Raw genomic sequence first — 18,671 nt, 5'->3', positions numbered from 1 at the left:
CTAAAAGAAATCCTACACAAGAAACTTCACTTTCTATTCCCTTCCTCATTTTCTTAGATTGACCGTCTAGCTCCCTATGTGTCATCATAGATCTTACATCCAGAGCTATCTCCTGTTGCTCTGGATCTTGCCTTTCATTCAGAGTGACAGCTTTCTCTGAAAACACTTTTGTGATCTCCATGCAGGGAAAAGCCAGGTGTGGAAACTCTGTGGCTTCTGTTCACTGCAGGGTCAGCAGCCTTGCAGAGCTGTAACTCATTATCCAGTGACACTTCAGCTCTGAGTGTGGGGAACAAGCTCCAGCAGTGAAGAATGACCCATAACATTTCCAGAATGTCAAGAGCTTCAAAGGACTTGTAAAAGTGTTGTGCATTGTAAGGCCCTCCAGTGGGATAAGTGGAATCAGACATCCTCATCAATAAGAAATTAATTAAATAGTTCCTAAATGAATAATGCATGCCCATGGTACATTCTCTTTGCAGCCCAGGAGAATGCATGTATAATTTAATTGACCAGACAGATAATTTCATGTTGTGCTATGACTGCTCCTGGCTGTCCATCCTGCCTGAGGAATGAGGAAATCAGGGCAGTATTCTGTTGCCAGTGAGGGTCAAGAAATGCTAATTGCACTGCTTTAACCAGATGTTCCAAATTCATTTTTATCTGATGGTACCAGTATGATGCAGGCTGTGCTTTTTGGTGACCATGTGACTCCACTTGAAGGTGATTAGAATTTATACTCCTTTTAAAACCCAACAACACTTCAAGGGAATAATTGTAATATGCTGCTACTTATACAGCCTGATAAAGGATGGATTTATTCTTTCAGGAGGTTCTCAAGAGAGATCCTTTTTAATCTGACACAAACTCCTTGAACTAGTCTGGCAAACTTTGGTAGGGAATTACTTTTTATTTGATCTTATTGAGAAGCCCCAAACAGCATAAGAATTACAAAAATAAGATTAGACAGGAAAAAAATATTAAAAAATTGAATTACTTCAGTACTTTTGCAGTCTTCAAAAGATAAATAAAAATATTTAATCTACTTTCTTTGGTATTGTTCCTGTTTCTCTAGCTTCACAAAGGTCACAGCTTCTGATTGTAGAGAAGGCTGTGTCTGCTTTCCTTGTATTCTCATTGCACACTTGGTCTTCCTTTTGCTGAGGTCTCTGACCTGGAGGCATTTTCAGGTTCTACTTTTTCATGCTTTCTGTCACTCAGTTGAGCAAGAAATAATAGATACATAATTACAGCAAAAATTATAGCTTGTGGTACCTGCTGAACACACACGTGCTCATGGGAACACACAGAGTCATATCTTATCACAACCTTCTCACAATGATAGCTCATCCAGCAAATCTGCTGAGGGAGAACTAGTTCCCCACATTTATTCTATGAAATAAATGGCCCATTTGAGTGTTAAAACTATTTTCCAGGCAAAGCAAGATCTAGAAATAAAAGGCATTCTTAAATAGGAAAGTTTACACGTTTGTCAGTTGTTTCCAGATACCTCCAAAATGTAGCTTGTTCTGAGATCACCAGCATGTTTAAACTTAAAAATACAACTAAATTATCTAAATAATAATAGAACTGTTTCCAAAAGGAAACTTCCATTAAACAGGAATTAAAGTCTTTAAATATTTAGCAGGAAATAGTCCTATAAAAGCCTTGCACTCAGCTTAGGAAAATACCAGAGAACCACCATGTGAACCACCTGGGTTTTTCAGGTACAGGCTGTTGCTTTTACTCTAGCAATGAGTGGAATTTCTTATTCCTAATTGGATATTGCATTTCCATTTATTCAAGTCTTCCCCAATAAAACAAGGTTTATCTTCCCTTCTTGAGTTTCTTTTGTCATCATCTTGTGTTCCAGTCTTAAACATTACCAGGCTTGCTCTGCACTTGTGCAAGAGATTGAATACTGAGGCATTAAATCTGTGAGCCCATCAGACAGGTATAATTTTAGTTATGTGTGAATTCCTGCTAAATTCAGTCTAAGATCCTGATTCCACATTGGCTCAATAAGTTGACATAAGTTGTGTTCTTGTGAGCTTCCAAAATAATACTCAGAGATTTTACTTTGATGCTAAATTGTGTTTCAGAGTAAAGGAATCTTGCCCACTGTGACAAGGCTAATACCCAGGCAAAAACTTTTATATGGCTTTTAAAATTTTTTTTTAAAAGTAAAATTCCTGTTGAGTGGAAGGGGTTATCCTTTATTCCCATTTCACAGAAAATATGATGGCAGATACCAGTTATAGGCAGAAATGGAGTTTTGTATTTTTTGTAGCCTGACAAAAAATCAGAGACTTCTAAGGCATTGTTGTGAGAGGTTAATGAGACCTTCACTGTGGGTAAAATCATCATCATTTGAGGAAGAGGCTCCTGCTTGGGAGAGGCAGCTCATCTTCTGGGGCCTAGGACAGGGACACAGGGGAGGAGAGGAGTGCAGTCTGGGCAGTGTCCAGTGGGCAATGTCCCTCAAGATAAACCATGAAGAGTTTTTGGAGACTGAGATCCATGTTTAAGGTGTGTTTCAAGGCACAGATATTGTCTGACAATGGAGAGGGGAGGAAAGTGAGGGATTCATTGTCAGGTATTGATGGAACAGGGAGAGATACAATCTGTCTGCAGCCCTGTTTGAGAGCCTGAGCCTCCCAGTGTTGGGATTTCTCTGCCTGAAAAGCTTTGTCTCAGGCAGTAGGTGAAGACAAAAGGAGTCTGATCTCTGCTCTCACTTCCTTCTCACAATAATTTGGGGCTGAGAGACAGCCTTTTCTTGTTTCCTATTTATTTCTGACAGGTGGCTTTCTGGTAAAGATTAGTGGGGATGGGGAGGAGTGGAAATGGATAGAGCAACACTATTAGTCTGGAATCATATTAAACTCCAAATGAGACACTGCTGATAGCATCCCAAAACAGTTTCCCTTGCTGTGTCCTAGCATTTTTCTGCATGTTTGCTGATGGCAACTGAGAACTGAGACACCTTTATGAAGGAATAGGGTGTGGGGAAGTTTGCAAGCTGCAGTTATTAGTATATAAATAAAACTCCTCATTTTTCTCATTTTCCTCATAATTGTGCCTGTGGTTTTGGTATGTGGAGCATATGGATTAAAGTCAGTACGTTTTATCTGGTGTGCAAACCAAATCATCATGGCTCTGACTGTTTGTTGCTCTGATATTTGATTTAATCCATGGCTGGAGAGGTTTGTAGGACCAGAGGTAACAGCTGTGAATCTGCTCAGCCTCACCAGAGGAATACTTTGCTTTCCTCAGATTATTCAGTGGGGAGGGAATTATGCTGGATATGGCCCCTTCTGCTGAGGAGCTGCTGTGCTTGGGTTGCTCTGCAATATTTAAAAATGAGATACAGTCCTCTGCATCAGGATAAAGATAAGCTGTGTCCTTAGATGTGGTGTGCAGTGAACAATCTGTGTAGTTAGATGATATCTCTGGTTTATGGATTAGTTGTGATGAAGATGTGCATAAATAGAGGAGAAAATTCCAGTTGCTCTGAGTGGTGATGCAGTGGCACAGATACAGTGGCTGTCTAGATTGTCTAGAATTGCTTTTCCAAGGTTTCAAGTGTTTGGTTAATTTATAAACTTAAAATGTGAAAATTTTTCTAATTATATTATGGGTTTCTAAAGGATATAATAGCATTTTCTTACTGACTTCTCTTTAATACACTTCATGTTTACCTGAGAATAGCTCAGAATTGGTTGTCTTGTTTGGGGTTTTTTGGGGCTTTTCTTTTTTCGCCTGGGGATTTCCTTAACTGAAAAGAAAAATATCTAAAGCTACTAAATCTTTTCAGGTATGTGGGGTTTTTTTAATCTGTTTTTGGGGTTTTTTCTTTTTTTTTTTTTTTTTTTGTTTTGTTTTGTTTTTTGGGTTTTTTTTGTTTGTTTGTTTGGTTTTTTTTTTTTGGTTGCTGTTGTTAATCCCCAGGACAGGCATGTATATCACACTACATCCCCTCTTCCTGTGTCAGCGTTACCCATTACTCCATTACTCTTTAGGCTTTCAGTGTTAATAAACTCTCTAATCCTGTTGGGTTATACATAGCTCTAGATAGCTATTGGATGTGTTAAAAAATATCCCCCTTCCCATGAAAGATGGAAAATTGTACCAAGAGGAATAAATTTCCTCCTGTAAAAAAAAATCTATCTAGATTACATTATCTAGGTTTTAATATAGTTGGAATTTAAGCCAAGGTATTTTGGAATAGTCAGTAAATACACTGTTAGAAGAAGGAAAGAAATCATGTCACATCTTCTGGAACACTTCTTTGTTAACTGCTTTGTTATTTGTGAAGTTTTCCAGAAATATCCTACTAGATAAAATATAGCAGTGAAATATAATATGATCTGGTTTAATTTTAATTGTATTCAGGGAAAGAAGTCAAAATCTCAGAACCTAGAATAAAAGAAAATAGGAGCTCAGCTTCCAGCCCTTAAGAATAAAATCAACTTGAAATACAGCCAGTTTTAATAATTAATTATGTAGTTGGACATATTAACTCTGCCTATTACTTTATCCATTTTGTGTTTCCCTCATCTCAATTTTCTTGTATTTCAAAACTAGCTTAATATTTTTTAATAGAAATTTACTTGTACTAGTATATAAAATAGAAGTGGAAGAAACCATGAATGTATAAAATATTTCTTGAAACTGCCTTGATACATGGTGTGGTTAAACATAAAATTAAAAGAAATGGAAGAAAAAGTGAGTTTCTGATCTGGTAGAGATATCAGTTGTCGTAAGAGCAGTAGGTAAAGCACTGTGAAAACAAATGTTCTTTTGCTCCTTTTTGTTTGTATAAACAAATCTAAGTCCTTATTTCTGTAGCAGCATAGGCACTAACATGTCCTTACAACCCAGGCTGCCCCCTCTGAAAGCTTGGTGCAAACAATGCAGGGGAAAATGTGTATTTTGAATAGGGCAGTGAGAGTGCTCAGAAAGAAGCACATGATCAGATTTCTTCAGAAATGTTGTGTTTTGAAGTGTGAATCATCTTGATTTGACCCTGAACATATGGGTGGCAGGAACTCCCCTTCACCCAGCAGGGAGTAATGGCTGTTGGACTTTTCCTGCTCACAGTTTAAAAACCAAATACTGTTAATTTAGGTCTAGGAGAGGCATGGTAAAAGGCTGCCAAAATATGCATTACAGATTCTTCAAAAAGAAGTGGTTGTCATCTTTCCAGAGAGCTGAGAAGAGCTGTGTGCTCTATCCTCTACTGCTTTAGATATTTAAGTCCTTGGTTTCTGTAGGAAATTGGAACATTTACATTTGAATGTGTGGCCAACTGTGCTCTGAGATTTTATTTTTCCCCATTTAATGAAGTATCTTATTCACTTTTCTTTGACATCCAGGCAAAAGAGCCTCTAGAACATATTTTGAAGAGCTGAATGTGAATTGCATAGAGTTTACCCATTTCTGAAATTCTTTTTATTAAGCTGATTTCAAGATTACTGAGGTTTCTTTCTCTTCTGTTGTGATGATGTTGGTTTTGAGTTAGGAGGAGGTACAAATTCATCCACCCAGTGTTCAGGCCTTTCATTCATAAAATCAACTGTGAAAATTGCCCACTGTTGTTTATATTTGTCTTTCAGTTGGAGGGGACTGTGGTTGAAAGCTTTTAGTTAGTGCTGACTGAACAAATGGATGCTCCCACTTTGGCAAAGGCCTTGTTGAGTTTTTGCTTTTCACTGATTTTCCATATTGTGTTACCACACTGGTTTCTTCCCTCCTGTGTACCCAGCTGCCATCCATAATGCTGTTACTTTGATAGAATGTATTTCTTAACATTTTTCTGCCTTTCCTGGTTATACCCACTGCTACAAATAATAATATAAGCAATTCCCAGGGATATCCATCAGGTTGCACTGCCTCCACTGCACCTCTTGATTTGTTTTCTTCAGTACCACACTTTGAAAGCCTTTCTGAGAGTGATTAGCCTCGTTGCACTTGGGGGAGATTGAGGCAAAAAAGGTCACTGTAAGTCAGCAGCAGAGCTGAGAATCCAGCCAGAACTCCTGGCTCCCAATCCAGTGCTTTAACTGTGACAGGTCTCTCAAATAATAAATTACATTGCAGCATATTTATGCTCTGAACCAGATTTTAAAAAAAACCCTATTTTCTCAAACTCTACTCCTAATCCAAGTACATTACTATGTAAAAATATCTACCACTATAATGCTGCCCCTTTTTTGAATTAGAAAAAATGCAAAAGCTTGGCAATAAATAATTGTGTGAATTGATTAATCTCCCCAGTTACGTAGAAGAAGGATGGATGATTTCAAAAACCTGTGCTTACTCACATGTAATTTACTTTTCTTTCTAGGTGATTTCAGATTTGGAAGAGCAGCTGAACCAGCTCACTGAAGACAATGCAGAGCTGAACAACCAGAATTTCTTCCTGTCCAAACAACTGGACGAGGCCTCGGGGGCCAACGACGAGGTTGTGCAGCTGCGGAGCGAAGTCGATCATCTCCGCCGGGAGATCACCGAGAGGGAGATGCAGCTGACCAGCCAGAAACAAGTAAGGCTCTCTAGGTCTGATCAGGAGCCCTTGGTGGGAGCTGGCAAAAATTCCTTTTACATCTGGAAACCCATAAGAAGTGATGATGCTTCTGGGGGCAATGGCATTTAAGCCTTCCTTCCCAGGGCAGCTGAGTGAATGGAAAGTTTTGGCATTTCCCATCGTGTTTTTACAACATTTTATTTAGCGATCCTGCAATCTGAAGGCATTGTCATTTAGAATTACTCATTTTAATTTTGTGGCTCTGGAAATCTCAAAATGTTCATAATGAGCTCGACCTGACATTATCAGGGATCACAAGTGAATGTACAGGAGCCTTGAAATAAATGGGCTGTGATTTCCCAGCTCCTGCTGGCTGCTGATTTGCATGTACTGTAATCGAAATGCTACGGCTGAAGCTGAGAGTGCACGCTTGATGTGGGATGTGAGAATTGATAGGAGGATTTATTTTTAGACTATGGAGGCCTTGAAGACAACATGTACGATGCTGGAAGAGCAAGTAATGGACTTGGAGGCCCTGAATGATGAACTCCTGGAGAAAGAGCGCCAGTGGGAAGCGTGGAGAAATGTTCTAGGGGATGAGAAGTCCCAGTTTGAATGTCGAGTTAGAGAGCTGCAGAGGATGCTGGATACTGAGAAACAGAGCAGGTCTCTCTCTCTCTCTCTCTTCCTTCCCTTTTATGAACTTTTATGAAAATTCTCTATAGAAGCTAGTACAAAAATTATATTTAGCATAGGATATGGGAGTTGGAGCTAAATATAAAATCTTGTGAGGTAGTTCTAAAAATGGTTTATTAGTTAATAGTCATCACTGATATTGTTCCTTTTGTTTCTTTGCAAGTGAAAGATTCAAGGGGAGTGGTATTTATCATTGTAATTTATAAAATGTCTTGATTTATTATCTTCTATTTTATTTTACGGAAAAAATAGTCTTTGCTCCTGACTGTTCCTATGGGGTCTTGAAATTTTTAAGGCTGTAGTCCTAGCAGGGGCAGGAACAGGATTATATAATAAAAAAGTGTTGCAGCAAACAGTCTGGCTTTCTAATGTAACATCTTGAATTTGAGGCAACCTCTGAAAGAGTTATTGATGCCACTGCCTGCTAGGGAGAGGTCAAGGAGTTAGTAACATTATTTTCCATTTTAATGCAGAGTGAGAGCAGATCAACGTATTACTGAGTCTCGCCAGGTGGTAGAACTTGCTGTCAAGGAACACAAGGCAGAGATTCTGGCCCTGCAGCAAGCACTCAAGGAACAAAAACTCAAAGCAGAGAGCCTTTCTGATAAAGTAAGTAACTTTCAATCCTAGACTTTCATAATTAGATGAAATACTTTTCCACTGATATTACTTTTAGAAATGTGGCCTTGAGCAGCTTTTTTTCAAGATGTTATAGAGACAAATTAAAAAGACTGGAGGGCATAGAATAGAATTCTGTCTTCAAACCAAAGACCTCAAATTTTCTTTGAAAAAGACTAAAGCAGACAGCAGCCTATGATGCCTGGAATGAAGTCCTTCAATGACTTGGTATCTGCATTTGAACAAGCCAGAATGTCTTTTGCCTGGTTTTTCCCCAGCAACCAAAGGCTAATTGTATCATTTTTCTCGAGCATGTGCTTGGTGAAGTTGGATTTAAGACTGTGGAACTATATTTATTAGTGTTCAATGTTATTCTGACCCTCTTTCCCAGCTCAATGACCTGGAGAAGAAGCACGCCATGCTGGAGATGAACGCCCGCAGTTTACAGCAGAAGCTTGAGACAGAAAGGGAGCTGAAGCAGAGGCTTCTGGAGGAGGTAACCTTGGAGATTCATGTTAGAACTTCAGAAGGTTCCACATCTTGAGATGGGGAGGTTGTGTGAATAAGAGTTACACATCCATCCTTCTTCTATATAACTAGGGAGATTAATCAAGTTGGGGGAGTTGTTTTCACTTAAAAGTTTGCAGAGTGTGTGTCCATGTCAGAGAGCAGTAAAAGTAAGCTGCTCCTCAGGGGCAGGGAGCTGGCAGCCAAGTGTGCCAGGTAAGGACAGGACCTTGCAGCCTGCAGGCTCACACCCACAGCACCTGAACAAGAGGAGCAGTGAAGGTACCAGTGATCATTATAGAAGCCTCTGGTCACGAGGCATGTCCTAGGTCTGACCTGCAAGGCCAGGTCTGTGCCCAGGCACAGCTCTGACCAGGCCAAGGGCCATAGCTTAAAACCAGCTCTGGAGCCAACATGCTGAGGGTGCACACCTGGAGGCCACAGGTGAGGCTTCTCAACCAGCTCTTGTCATCATTGATTTGGGTCACAGGATTTTAATCCAAGGTCACACACCTGCACCACATCAGAGAGTAATTGAATGCAGGCAACCAGTTGTGGGTGGTGGGGGAAGAGGCTCCAGAGGAGGATTTCAGGGGTGGTTATGGACAATTAGAGCCTTCTGGTATTCTTGGGGTACTGACAGGTTGCCTACTCCTTTGTGCACCACCAGGAAAGATTTCTGACTCTTACTTTGTAACATAGGTTACCTTCATGGTTTTCCTAGTCAGGGACCTTCTTGTCAAGAAAGTGTAAATGCTAAAGGAAGTAGGAGTATTTTGTCATGTGCCCTCTTTTGGTGTTAATTGGAGACAAAGATGCAAACAGCTGGCCATTATTTTCCTTATCTCATGTGACTATGACTGTCCTGGTTTATAGTAAAGATTATAGTTTTAATTTATTTTTACAAAGTCCTGGGTAGCTTCTGGTGGTTGTACAGAGAGCTTGAGAAAATAAGGTTACTACAGATTAATATAAATACACAGAAATGCTTGTTTAGTCACAATGCATTCTGAAAGAAAAGGAATCTTCTAGAGTATTGTAATTTTCCAGCTTTTGAAGAATTGTGTGTTTATTTATAATTTCTGCAGTGATGATTATTTACAAGAGTGACAACATTTAATAGCTTTTACTTACAAACAAGAAGACAACAAGCCCAAAACCCTGGTCTTTGTTTTCCTTTCAACAGCAGGCAAAGCTGCAGCAGCAAATGGATCTGCAGAAGAATCACATCTTCCGCCTGACTCAAGGTCTGCAAGAGGCTCTGGACCGAGCAGATCTTCTGAAGACTGAGAGAAGTGACCTGGAATATCAGCTGGAAAACATTCAGGTGAGGGTGAGGAAGCAGGGCAGTGCTCTGCCTCATTCCCTGTGAGGCTTTGGGATGTGATTTACAGTTTGTCTGTGACACTTTCTTTAGGGTATTTTTTAGCTCTGTTTTGCTATCGAGTTGTTTGTTTGTTTGTTTCTTCTGTTAAGATGAAATTTCTTGCATCTGTGTGTGATTCACAGGTTCTCTATTCCCATGAAAAAGTGAAAATGGAGGGCACTATTTCTCAGCAAACTAAACTCATTGATTTCCTGCAGGCAAAGATGGACCAACCAGCAAAAAAGAAAAAGGTGGGTGAAGAAGGTTTGAGAGGCATGGAATTAAATGGTTTTGTAGTTAGTTATGTGCTGTGTATTCTTAATATTCTGTTTTATCTTTCTTTGTGTAACAAAATGTTGTCCTCATTTAAAACCATTCTGAGTTGGTGAACACAAACTTTACTAGGTAGAATGTGTTCTTTGTGGCTTTTCTGGTATTTTGTTATTCCTACAACACTTAGGTTACAACCCAGTAGCTACACCTCAGTGAAGCTATAGGAATACAGAATTTTAAGTATGTTTTTTTTAATGCTAAGTATGTATATGTGTACAAATTTATTGTGTATCAAGAGTGGTTGTCCTTTAGTCACAGCATAGGACAGAGCAGTCAGGCAATGTGACTCGTGTCACATCTTTGTCATAAGCTGCTCTGTCATTTTGAATGAAGTAATTTAATTTTTAACCACATATTTTGAGATCCTCTGTTTAGATGCTTTCAGAGACTCCAGGTGTGAGTACTAACAGGTAACGTATGTCCCTCTTTAAATTAATCCATATCTTGACATTTTTCTCTCCAGTGCCAATATGAACTAAAAATCCATCCTTACACATAACAGAGTTGCCATTAGGCCCTCTGGCCGGACTGCCACTAGCTAGTGTCACTTTGCCTAGGTTAAGCCATCTCTTGCTAGGAGTTAGGAGTTGTCTGTGTGTTTCTGTTGCTAGGGCCTGTTTAGTCGGCGGAAAGAGGACCCTTCTTTACCCACACAGGTTCCCCTGCAATACAATGAGCTGAAAGTGGCACTGGAGAAGGAGAAGGCTCGTTCTGCTGAGCTGGAGGAGGCTCTACAGAAAACACGCATTGAACTCAGATCTGCTCGTGAAGAAGGTAGGGGTTAACAGAAAAGGTGAATCTGGAAGGAGGCACACGTTCTTGGTCTGAAAATGTGCCTTTAATTGTGTGCCACTCTAGTAATAATTAAACAACAAATGTTATTACCACTGCTGTGATGTTACAATAAAGCTACACTTGATTCTGTGGGCTGTAACTGCAGACTGGTCACACAGAGCCCTGCTAGGAACCAGAGTGCCACGTTGGTCACATTAACCAGGGACATTTGTCTTGTCTGTAGCTGCTCATCGGAAAATATCCGACCACCCTCACCCCTCCACGCCGGCCACGGCCAGGCAGCAGATCATCATGTCTGCCATAGTGCGCTCCCCAGAGCACCAGCCCACGCCCATCAGCCTGCTGGCCCCACCCTCCAGCCGCCGGAAGGAATCCTCCACACCTGAGGGTAGGCTCCTGCTCAGCTCCTCTTCTTCTCCCTCTGCCAGTGCCATCTCTTTGTATTGATTTCGTTTTCACCCTGCTGATGATCTCTGTCCCTTGCAGAGTACAGCCGGCGCCTGAAGGAGCGGATGCACCACAACATCCCCCATCGCTTCAACGTGGGGCTCAACATGAGGGCCACCAAGTGCGCCGTGTGCCTGGACACCGTGCACTTCGGCAGGCAGGCCTCCAAGTGTCTGGGTAAGGGCAAAGCTCAGCACAGCTCGGGGGGGGGAGAGGCATCATCTCGGAAGGTTGCGGTTTATTGCAGCCCCGATTCACGTGAAAAGTCTCTGTTTCGGCCCGCGCGTTCGAAGAATGAGTCAGGGCTCTTCATTTCTTGGTCTCAAGGTTGTTCATTGTTTCTTATCTATAAAAAATTTTCTCCTGCCCAGCCGGGGTCCGTCCAGCAGGGCAGTTCTAGGCACACTGCCTGCCCCCAGGGCAGTGTTATGTCTTTAAACTAAAAACTACCTATACAATGTTTACAATTACTTTCCAATACCTATCACCTATGTTAAACAGTGAGTTTCTACTCTAAACCAATCCAAAAGTGCCAACATCACAGCAGAAGATGGAGGTAGAGAAGAAGAAAGGCTGGACATGCCCAAGTTCCTCCATCTTGTCCCCAAATCCTCTATTCTAAAAACCCCAAAATCTACTTTTTCACCTAGTGATTATTTTACTATTACACTACTTTAACTTCTGTGGCTTTGAGGTCTTCATACAAAGCTGGTAATTTGCTCCACGGGTCATAATCAAACCCACAGGTGTTCTGGGCTGTGTGCCAGGGTCTCTGAGCCCCCTGGCAGGGGTCCCAGCAACTCTGTACTCCCAGAGAGATGTCCTGAGTTCCGACAATCACCTATCTAGAGCAGGAAAAGAAATGACAGCGTGAAGACTCTGAAACTACTTGGTGCAAACATTGAGAAAACATCATGGTTTGGAGTGGAAGGGGAACCTTGGAGAAGCTGGGATTTGTGTGTTAGAAGTTGAGGTAGCTGTGTCATGATTGTTTTTTTTTTTTTGTCATTTAACAGAAGTTTTTCCCTGTCCTCTTGTCAGAATGCCAGGTGATGTGTCACCCAAAATGCTCAACTTGCTTGCCAGCTACTTGTGGGCTGCCAGCAGAATATGCCACACACTTCTCGGAAGCGTTCTGCCGGGATAAGATGAATTCCCCTGGCCTGCAGCTGAAGGAGCCAAGCACCAGTCTGCGTCTGGAAGGGTGGATGAAAGTGCCAAGGTATAAACAGGACTCTTGGTGCCATGTCAGCTGCTGAAATATTTGGCCTGATATTATCTATTACCCTGGCTCTTACAATGAGATAATTGGTAAAGGCCTATTACTGGGGTATTGCAATTACACCACTATAATTACAATTGCTACTGCTGAAATTTCTCTTTTATAGGAGTTGCATGCTTGCTTTATATAGAATCCAAGCAGAAAGTCCAACATGGCTTTGTGCTTATTTTCTTCAGGAATAATAAACGTGGGCAACAGGGCTGGGACAGGAAGTATATTGTCCTGGAAGGAACCAAAGTGCTCATTTATGATGCAGAAGCAAGAGAAGGTAACTTAGAATTTCTAGCAAGAACATATATTTTAATCTTCAGCTATTGTTTGGTGTGTTGAGAGGCTTAAAGATTATTATTGTTTCCTATGGCTGTACCAAATTAACTAAATCTTCAGTGATAAGGCAACATTATTTTTTTTCTAGACTCTTAGCCATTTTATTGGCTGGCATGTCATAATAATCGAACTGTGAAAACATCCTGTGTGCATCCACTTCCTTTTGCTATCACAGTTATTTTCTTGCTACCTGTTTGTCTGTTCCTAATCTGTCTCCCCATTCTCCTGCAGCTGGACAGAGGCCTCTGGAGGAATTTGAGCTCTGCCTTCCTGATGGTGATGTAACTGTTCATGGAGCTGTAGGAGCTACTGAGCTTACCAATACAGCAAAGACAGGTGAGAATCTTACATAGATGAGGTCAAATGGATTTCATCTGGCTTGCATCAGTTAGCCTTGTTTGGCTGAACAGAATTTTCTCCCTCGAGCTTTCATTGTGTAATGCTGTAATTTACCTCCATCTGAATTAGGGGAGTAGCTCAGCACTCCAGACCTAGTTACACCCAGGCTGTTGCTTCTGTTGTGGTAAAACTGTGGTTAATATAGTCATCAAGCCAAATGGAAGTAAATCTTAAGAGATTTGTAGCATAAACACTCGCTTTATTTAAATTTCTTCTCTATTAACTGTGATGTATCATAACTTCTGCCACCATTGTGCTCTGACCACAAAGCCATTAACTTAGAAATGCTGTGGGGTGTATACAGTCTCTTATTATGAAAAAATGTTGATGTGTTGATTTGTATGTACTGAAGAGAACTGATGGATAAGATTCTGTATGTCTTGACTGTTACATTAAAGGATACAGACTGTTAAAAACAAAGGTTTCCATAACCAGTTTTTACAGATTTTTCTTAATCAGTACAGGGAAAACTTTAGTCAAGTGGCTGGTTTTGGTTTGGTTTTGGGTTTTTTTTCCCCACAATGGAATTTCTTTCTCTTTTGAATAAAAGGCAAGAAATTATTTTTGTTGAGTTAAAGACAGCCTTGTATGTATGGATTGCATACATCCAGCTAATATTTAGGTGTAAGTAGCTAGCCTGTGCAGGACCTGTAAAGGAGAAACCAATGTGTAAATTGCCATGGTACGTCATGATAAATACAACTTCTCTCCGATGAGGCTGAAAGGTGTTGATTTTAAGTCCACTGACAATATTCCAAAAACTAATCTAAGTCTTATTCTATCTATATAACATCTCAGATGTGCCATATATCCTAAAATTGGAGTCTCATCCACACACCACTTGCTGGCCTGGTAGAACACTCTACCTGTTAGCACCCAGCTTCCCTGACAAACAGCGCTGGGTCACAGCACTGGAATCAATAGTGGCAGGTGGGAGAGTTTCCAGAGAAAAAGCTGAGGCTGATGCTGTGAGTATAAAAGTTTCATTTAATAATAAAATATTCTGGGAGGGAGCAGAGTTTTGAAAAATATTTTTTCGGTATTTGACATACTGAGGTTTAACTGAAGGTAAGTTATTGCTTCTGCCTTATGATTTGAGCACCAGGAGCCAGTTCACTGTGAGAATGATGCTATGTATTAAAATACTCTTCTTTAGACTTGGGGAGTGTAGTAAGAGAATCCCAAAATATCTCTGTAATTCCAGCAGAGGAAGGAAGAGCAGTTAGGACATTGTTTAAATCCAGTCTCATAAGGTACCACATAGAACAAACAAACCGTAAAAGAAGCAAAAACTCCCTCCCTTCCCATTCTTAGAGAGCCAGAGGTTTTATGTTTCTTGCTGGGGGGAGGTGTGTGTGGGTGTGTACTTTTTAGTTTAAGTTTTATCCCTAATAAGAGGTTATACAGATTTGTTTAGGTTTTGGATAGCCTTTCTCACACTGTTACCCTGATAATTCTATTTTCTGGCAAAGGGAGGTTGGATTCTGTGGCATTGCATAAGAGAATTAGCTCTGGAGGTAGGGAATATCTGACTGCAGGAAATACTCTTTTTTCCTCAGGCTCACATTTCTTTTGTATCTGAGAAAAAAACATGCTCCCACCAACATTTATACTTTTCTTTAATCCTTCCCCTTGGAAAATTCCGCTGCTCTGTTGTAGGAGGTTGGGGAAAATGGAAAGGATAGAGACAACAATAGGTTCTGCCTGAATTTAGGATAATTCTGATCAGTTTGCCTTACTGTGTCTAAGGTAGATGAAAGTTTACGAATTCTTTTGTAGGAGGCATCCCTGCAACTTTTAGCTTTCTGAGAAAAAGAAATCTGTGCCAATCTCTTTGCCTGTCTGAATGATGACCTTACATTGTTAAAATACTCCCAGATAAAGAGATGAAGATTAACTCAACAAGAAAAAAATTATTTTTGTCATTTACAGAAACTGCTGGGGAACTCCCTGCTGAAGCTGGAGGGTGAAGACCGTTTGGATATCAATTGCACAATGCCCTTCAGTGACCAGGTAATGGTCCTGTGCACTTGGTTTTTCTCAGAAGTGGATAATTGATTCAGGGAAATGGTATCTTGATTGCAATATGTGTAATTATGCACTTGTTTGTGGGTTTGATTTTTTCTCTTCATTGCTGAAGAGTATCACCCAGGCTGCTGTTGGAGCATTCCTTGTTCTCCTCATGTAGAGCTATTTTTTCCCCTATTGTAGGTAGTGCTGGTGGGTGCAGAAGAAGGTCTCTATGCCCTGAATGTACTGAAGAATTCCTTAACGCACATCCCCGGAATGGGAGCTGTCTTCCAAATTCACCTCATCAAGGACCTGGAGAAGCTACTCATGATAGCAGGTACAGGGCTGTGCGTCCCCACTGGCCCTGCAGTGGCTCTGTGCTGCCAGGTCCTGCTTGCCTTTGGGTTTGTTCCAGGCTTTTGTCTGTTTTTTTATCAGCAAATTGGCAGGAATGCCTTGCTGTGGTTAACACAGTCCTGTCTGAGGCTGGCTGGTAAGGGATGATGTGAATGAGCACTCAGTTAAACCTTCACAAGAAACTGATTTCAGAGCTGGGGGAGGGAACAACCAGAGACAAAACATTTCCAGGTTAGAGGTCAGTTGTCATTTTAAGTTCAGTTTAAAAAGTGTTGAGCTAATCAGTGAACATCTCTTCTTAATTATTGCATAACCTTTTTAATGTAATTAACCATTTGAGGACCACTATGGGATCACTGGGGCAAGGGCAAACTCTTACCCTCTCTTGCCCTGTAACAAAGCTGGGACTCCTGTCATGATTTAAGATTTCTTTATGAAAGGAACACCAGCTTTAATCTCTCCATCTGTGGTTTTCCAGAGATAATCCTTCCCACACGGATGTAGGCATGCTGAACATTAGGCTGTATCTTCATCTGAAAGCCCAAATTATCAAGTGTCTATATGACATTTGCAGGGAATGAAAAACAAATTCTTTCCTGTTCTGCTGGTTTTGTGTTTTCTTCCTGGTAAGGGTTTAAGATGTCCATGGTTTGTTTGTGCCAGGGTAGTAGAGAACAAAGCAAATCTCACACATAATGAGAAAGCTGTGTTAGTCTGTCACTGGGCTTCTGAGAGGAACTGGCCTTGGGCTGTAATGCAATTCATTAGGGCAGTTCTTGGAAATCCCTTGCCAGTTCTGTTGGCACAGAGTGATTAAAACATCTTGTACTTGAAGAAGTTCTGAAGGGCAAAATAAAACTTCCTGGCTAATTTTGAATAATGTCTTAATGAGGCCACAATTACTGTGTTCTGCTAGACTTCAGCAACACTAATAATCCACACAGGGAATGGTTGTTCTCCTGGTGGATTTACTGCCTGTTGTAGGGTTGGGATTTTAGAAGTTTTCTGTTTCAGTTTGAATAGGAATAATATGGAATGAATTCTGCCTGGTACCTTGTGACTGTTTCCACAGTAACAGCCTGTAACAATGAGCTGCTGCTTAGGTAAGACTTTTGTAGTGAACAGGGAGTTCTCCCTTGATGACATGCACCCTTTTTTGTTTCCAGGAGAAGAAAGGGCTCTGTGTCTTGTTGATGTAAAGAAAGTGAAGCAGTCCCTAGCCCAGTCTCACCTCCCAGCCCAGCCTGATGTCTCACCAAATGTCTTTGAGGCTGTCAAAGGATGTCACCTTTTTGCTGCTGGCAAAGTAAGTCACAGCTCCCTCGTGCCCCCAGACCACCCCTCAGACTGCTCTGAGTTTAATATTAGCAAATCAGCATCTTTACTCCACTGGCAACACATCCAAGGTCTGTATTCTTGCTCTGAATATTTTTCTTCAAATAAGAAGAATTTATGGGCTGAAGAGAGGCTGAGCTGGAGACAGAATGGGGGATTTGCTGCTAATGTGGATCAATTCAGTCAGGATGCCATGGTGCTATAGCTTAAACTGCTCGACAGTAAGAAATCCAGCATAGCATGGTACTACTGCCTCTTCACTATTGACTACAGTTTTGAGAACTTTTGAGGTTTTTAATTAGTAAATTCTGTCCAGTCTTTGTTCTTGAATGTCATGCTTCCAGGCTAGAAAATTTCCTTACGTGTTTGTGTCACTTTAATTTTAGATATTTACACAGATTACTGGTTTTAGTATGGAGCATTTAACCACAGCAAAAATTCTCATTAACAATAACTTCTGTGGACTACATTGGTAACAAACTGAGCACCACTCAGTTCAAAGTGATGCTTAAGATAAGTTTCAGGGGTTAAAATGTAGACCTAACCTATTTCAATTTGTCAATCCCTTTTCTGTGCAAAACCTTCTCATATTTTATTAACGTCTTTCAAGCATAAAAGAAATCATAGAAGCCATTTAAATTCACGTTCTTTTTTGAGAATGTGAAGAGGCTTTTCATTATTTCATGAATTCACAATAATTACCCTATTAATAAAATGTACTTGCTTATCTCTGCAAAGTTCTTTTTGTGGCAAGAGGTTCTCAGATCCGTTTCACACTCTCAGCAATAGAATTTATTTTATTGCTGTCCTGAACTATGCTTTTTATCTTCCTTACAGGTTGAGAACAGTCTTTGTATCTGTGCAGCCATGCCCAATAAAGTGGTGGTTCTGCGATACAACGAGAGCTTGAGCAAGTTCTGTATCAGAAAGGTGAGTTTAGTAACTCCCTGCTGTAGTTGAGGTTAATTCACATAGTGCTCTAAGCCTTTGCTTTGGAGCAAACATCTAAAACCTTTCTGTTAGCATGAGAAATTTTGTTTTCCAGCTAAAATGATAACAAATTGCACTGTGCACTGACTCAAAGTGGAGTAGGCAGCAATTTCCTTTAATAAGAGTTGGCATTTTTGGAGAGATGCAGAACAGAACTGTGATTTTTTGAGATATTGGGCTGAGCTGTAATCATACCCTCAGAGATCTCTCCTCAGGACAAAGAGTTTAAACACCAGCTGCCTTAAAACATCTGGCACCCAGAAACTCATGTTCTCTCCTATGCACAAATTAAAGGATGTTCAGCCAAACTACACCTCCCTGGGTGAAAGTCCCTGCAGGTGACTTTGCAGGCACCAGATCATTTTCCAGTGTGACTGAGGCTGCTGGAGGAAGCAGTGGGCACAGCCATGCAGATCTGGCCTCCTCAGGAGGAAGGGCATGACTGACAGAGATCTGGGCACACCTGGAATGTCTACGAGCCCTGCAGCTGATACCAACTCCTGCTCACAGCAGGGAACACTGAGGGTCTGCAGCCCTTCCTCTGACAAGGGCTTACATGCACAACATGCAAAGGCAGGTTTTAGAGGGCAGGTTTTCCTTATCTCCACTAATCCAGACAACTGAATTTAGATCCTAACAAGATGGCAGCAAGCCCAGAATATGCTTTTCTTTTCTGCCAA

General features: G+C 40.8%; 1 protein-coding gene across 5 annotated transcripts in view; it reads left to right on the top strand.

The window, feature by feature from the left end:
- Window positions 1–18,671, top strand: part of CIT (citron rho-interacting serine/threonine kinase) — a 65,780-nt gene that overhangs the window by 40,937 nt on the left and 6,172 nt on the right. For all 5 annotated transcript variants that reach the window (XM_036393541.2, XM_036393540.2, XM_036393539.2 and 2 more), the window contains 17 exons: window positions 6,350–6,547; window positions 7,002–7,195; window positions 7,699–7,834; window positions 8,235–8,339; window positions 9,537–9,677; window positions 9,860–9,967; window positions 10,661–10,823; window positions 11,068–11,232; window positions 11,331–11,468; window positions 12,333–12,513; window positions 12,750–12,841; window positions 13,132–13,236; window positions 14,098–14,267; window positions 15,232–15,312; window positions 15,511–15,646; window positions 16,833–16,972; window positions 17,839–17,931. In XM_036393541.2, the coding sequence (XP_036249434.1) occupies window positions 6,350–6,547; window positions 7,002–7,195; window positions 7,699–7,834; window positions 8,235–8,339; window positions 9,537–9,677; window positions 9,860–9,967; window positions 10,661–10,823; window positions 11,068–11,232; window positions 11,331–11,468; window positions 12,333–12,513; window positions 12,750–12,841; window positions 13,132–13,236; window positions 14,098–14,267; window positions 15,232–15,312; window positions 15,511–15,646; window positions 16,833–16,972; window positions 17,839–17,931 (2,346 nt within the window). The remainder of the gene's footprint in view (window positions 1–6,349; window positions 6,548–7,001; window positions 7,196–7,698; window positions 7,835–8,234; window positions 8,340–9,536; window positions 9,678–9,859; window positions 9,968–10,660; window positions 10,824–11,067; window positions 11,233–11,330; window positions 11,469–12,332; window positions 12,514–12,749; window positions 12,842–13,131; window positions 13,237–14,097; window positions 14,268–15,231; window positions 15,313–15,510; window positions 15,647–16,832; window positions 16,973–17,838; window positions 17,932–18,671) is intronic.

The sequence above is a fragment of the Molothrus ater genome, chromosome 18, assembly GCF_012460135.2.
Source record: "Molothrus ater isolate BHLD 08-10-18 breed brown headed cowbird chromosome 18, BPBGC_Mater_1.1, whole genome shotgun sequence".
NCBI lineage: Eukaryota > Metazoa > Chordata > Aves > Passeriformes > Icteridae > Molothrus > Molothrus ater.
This window is presented reverse-complemented; position numbering and strand designations above follow the sequence as displayed.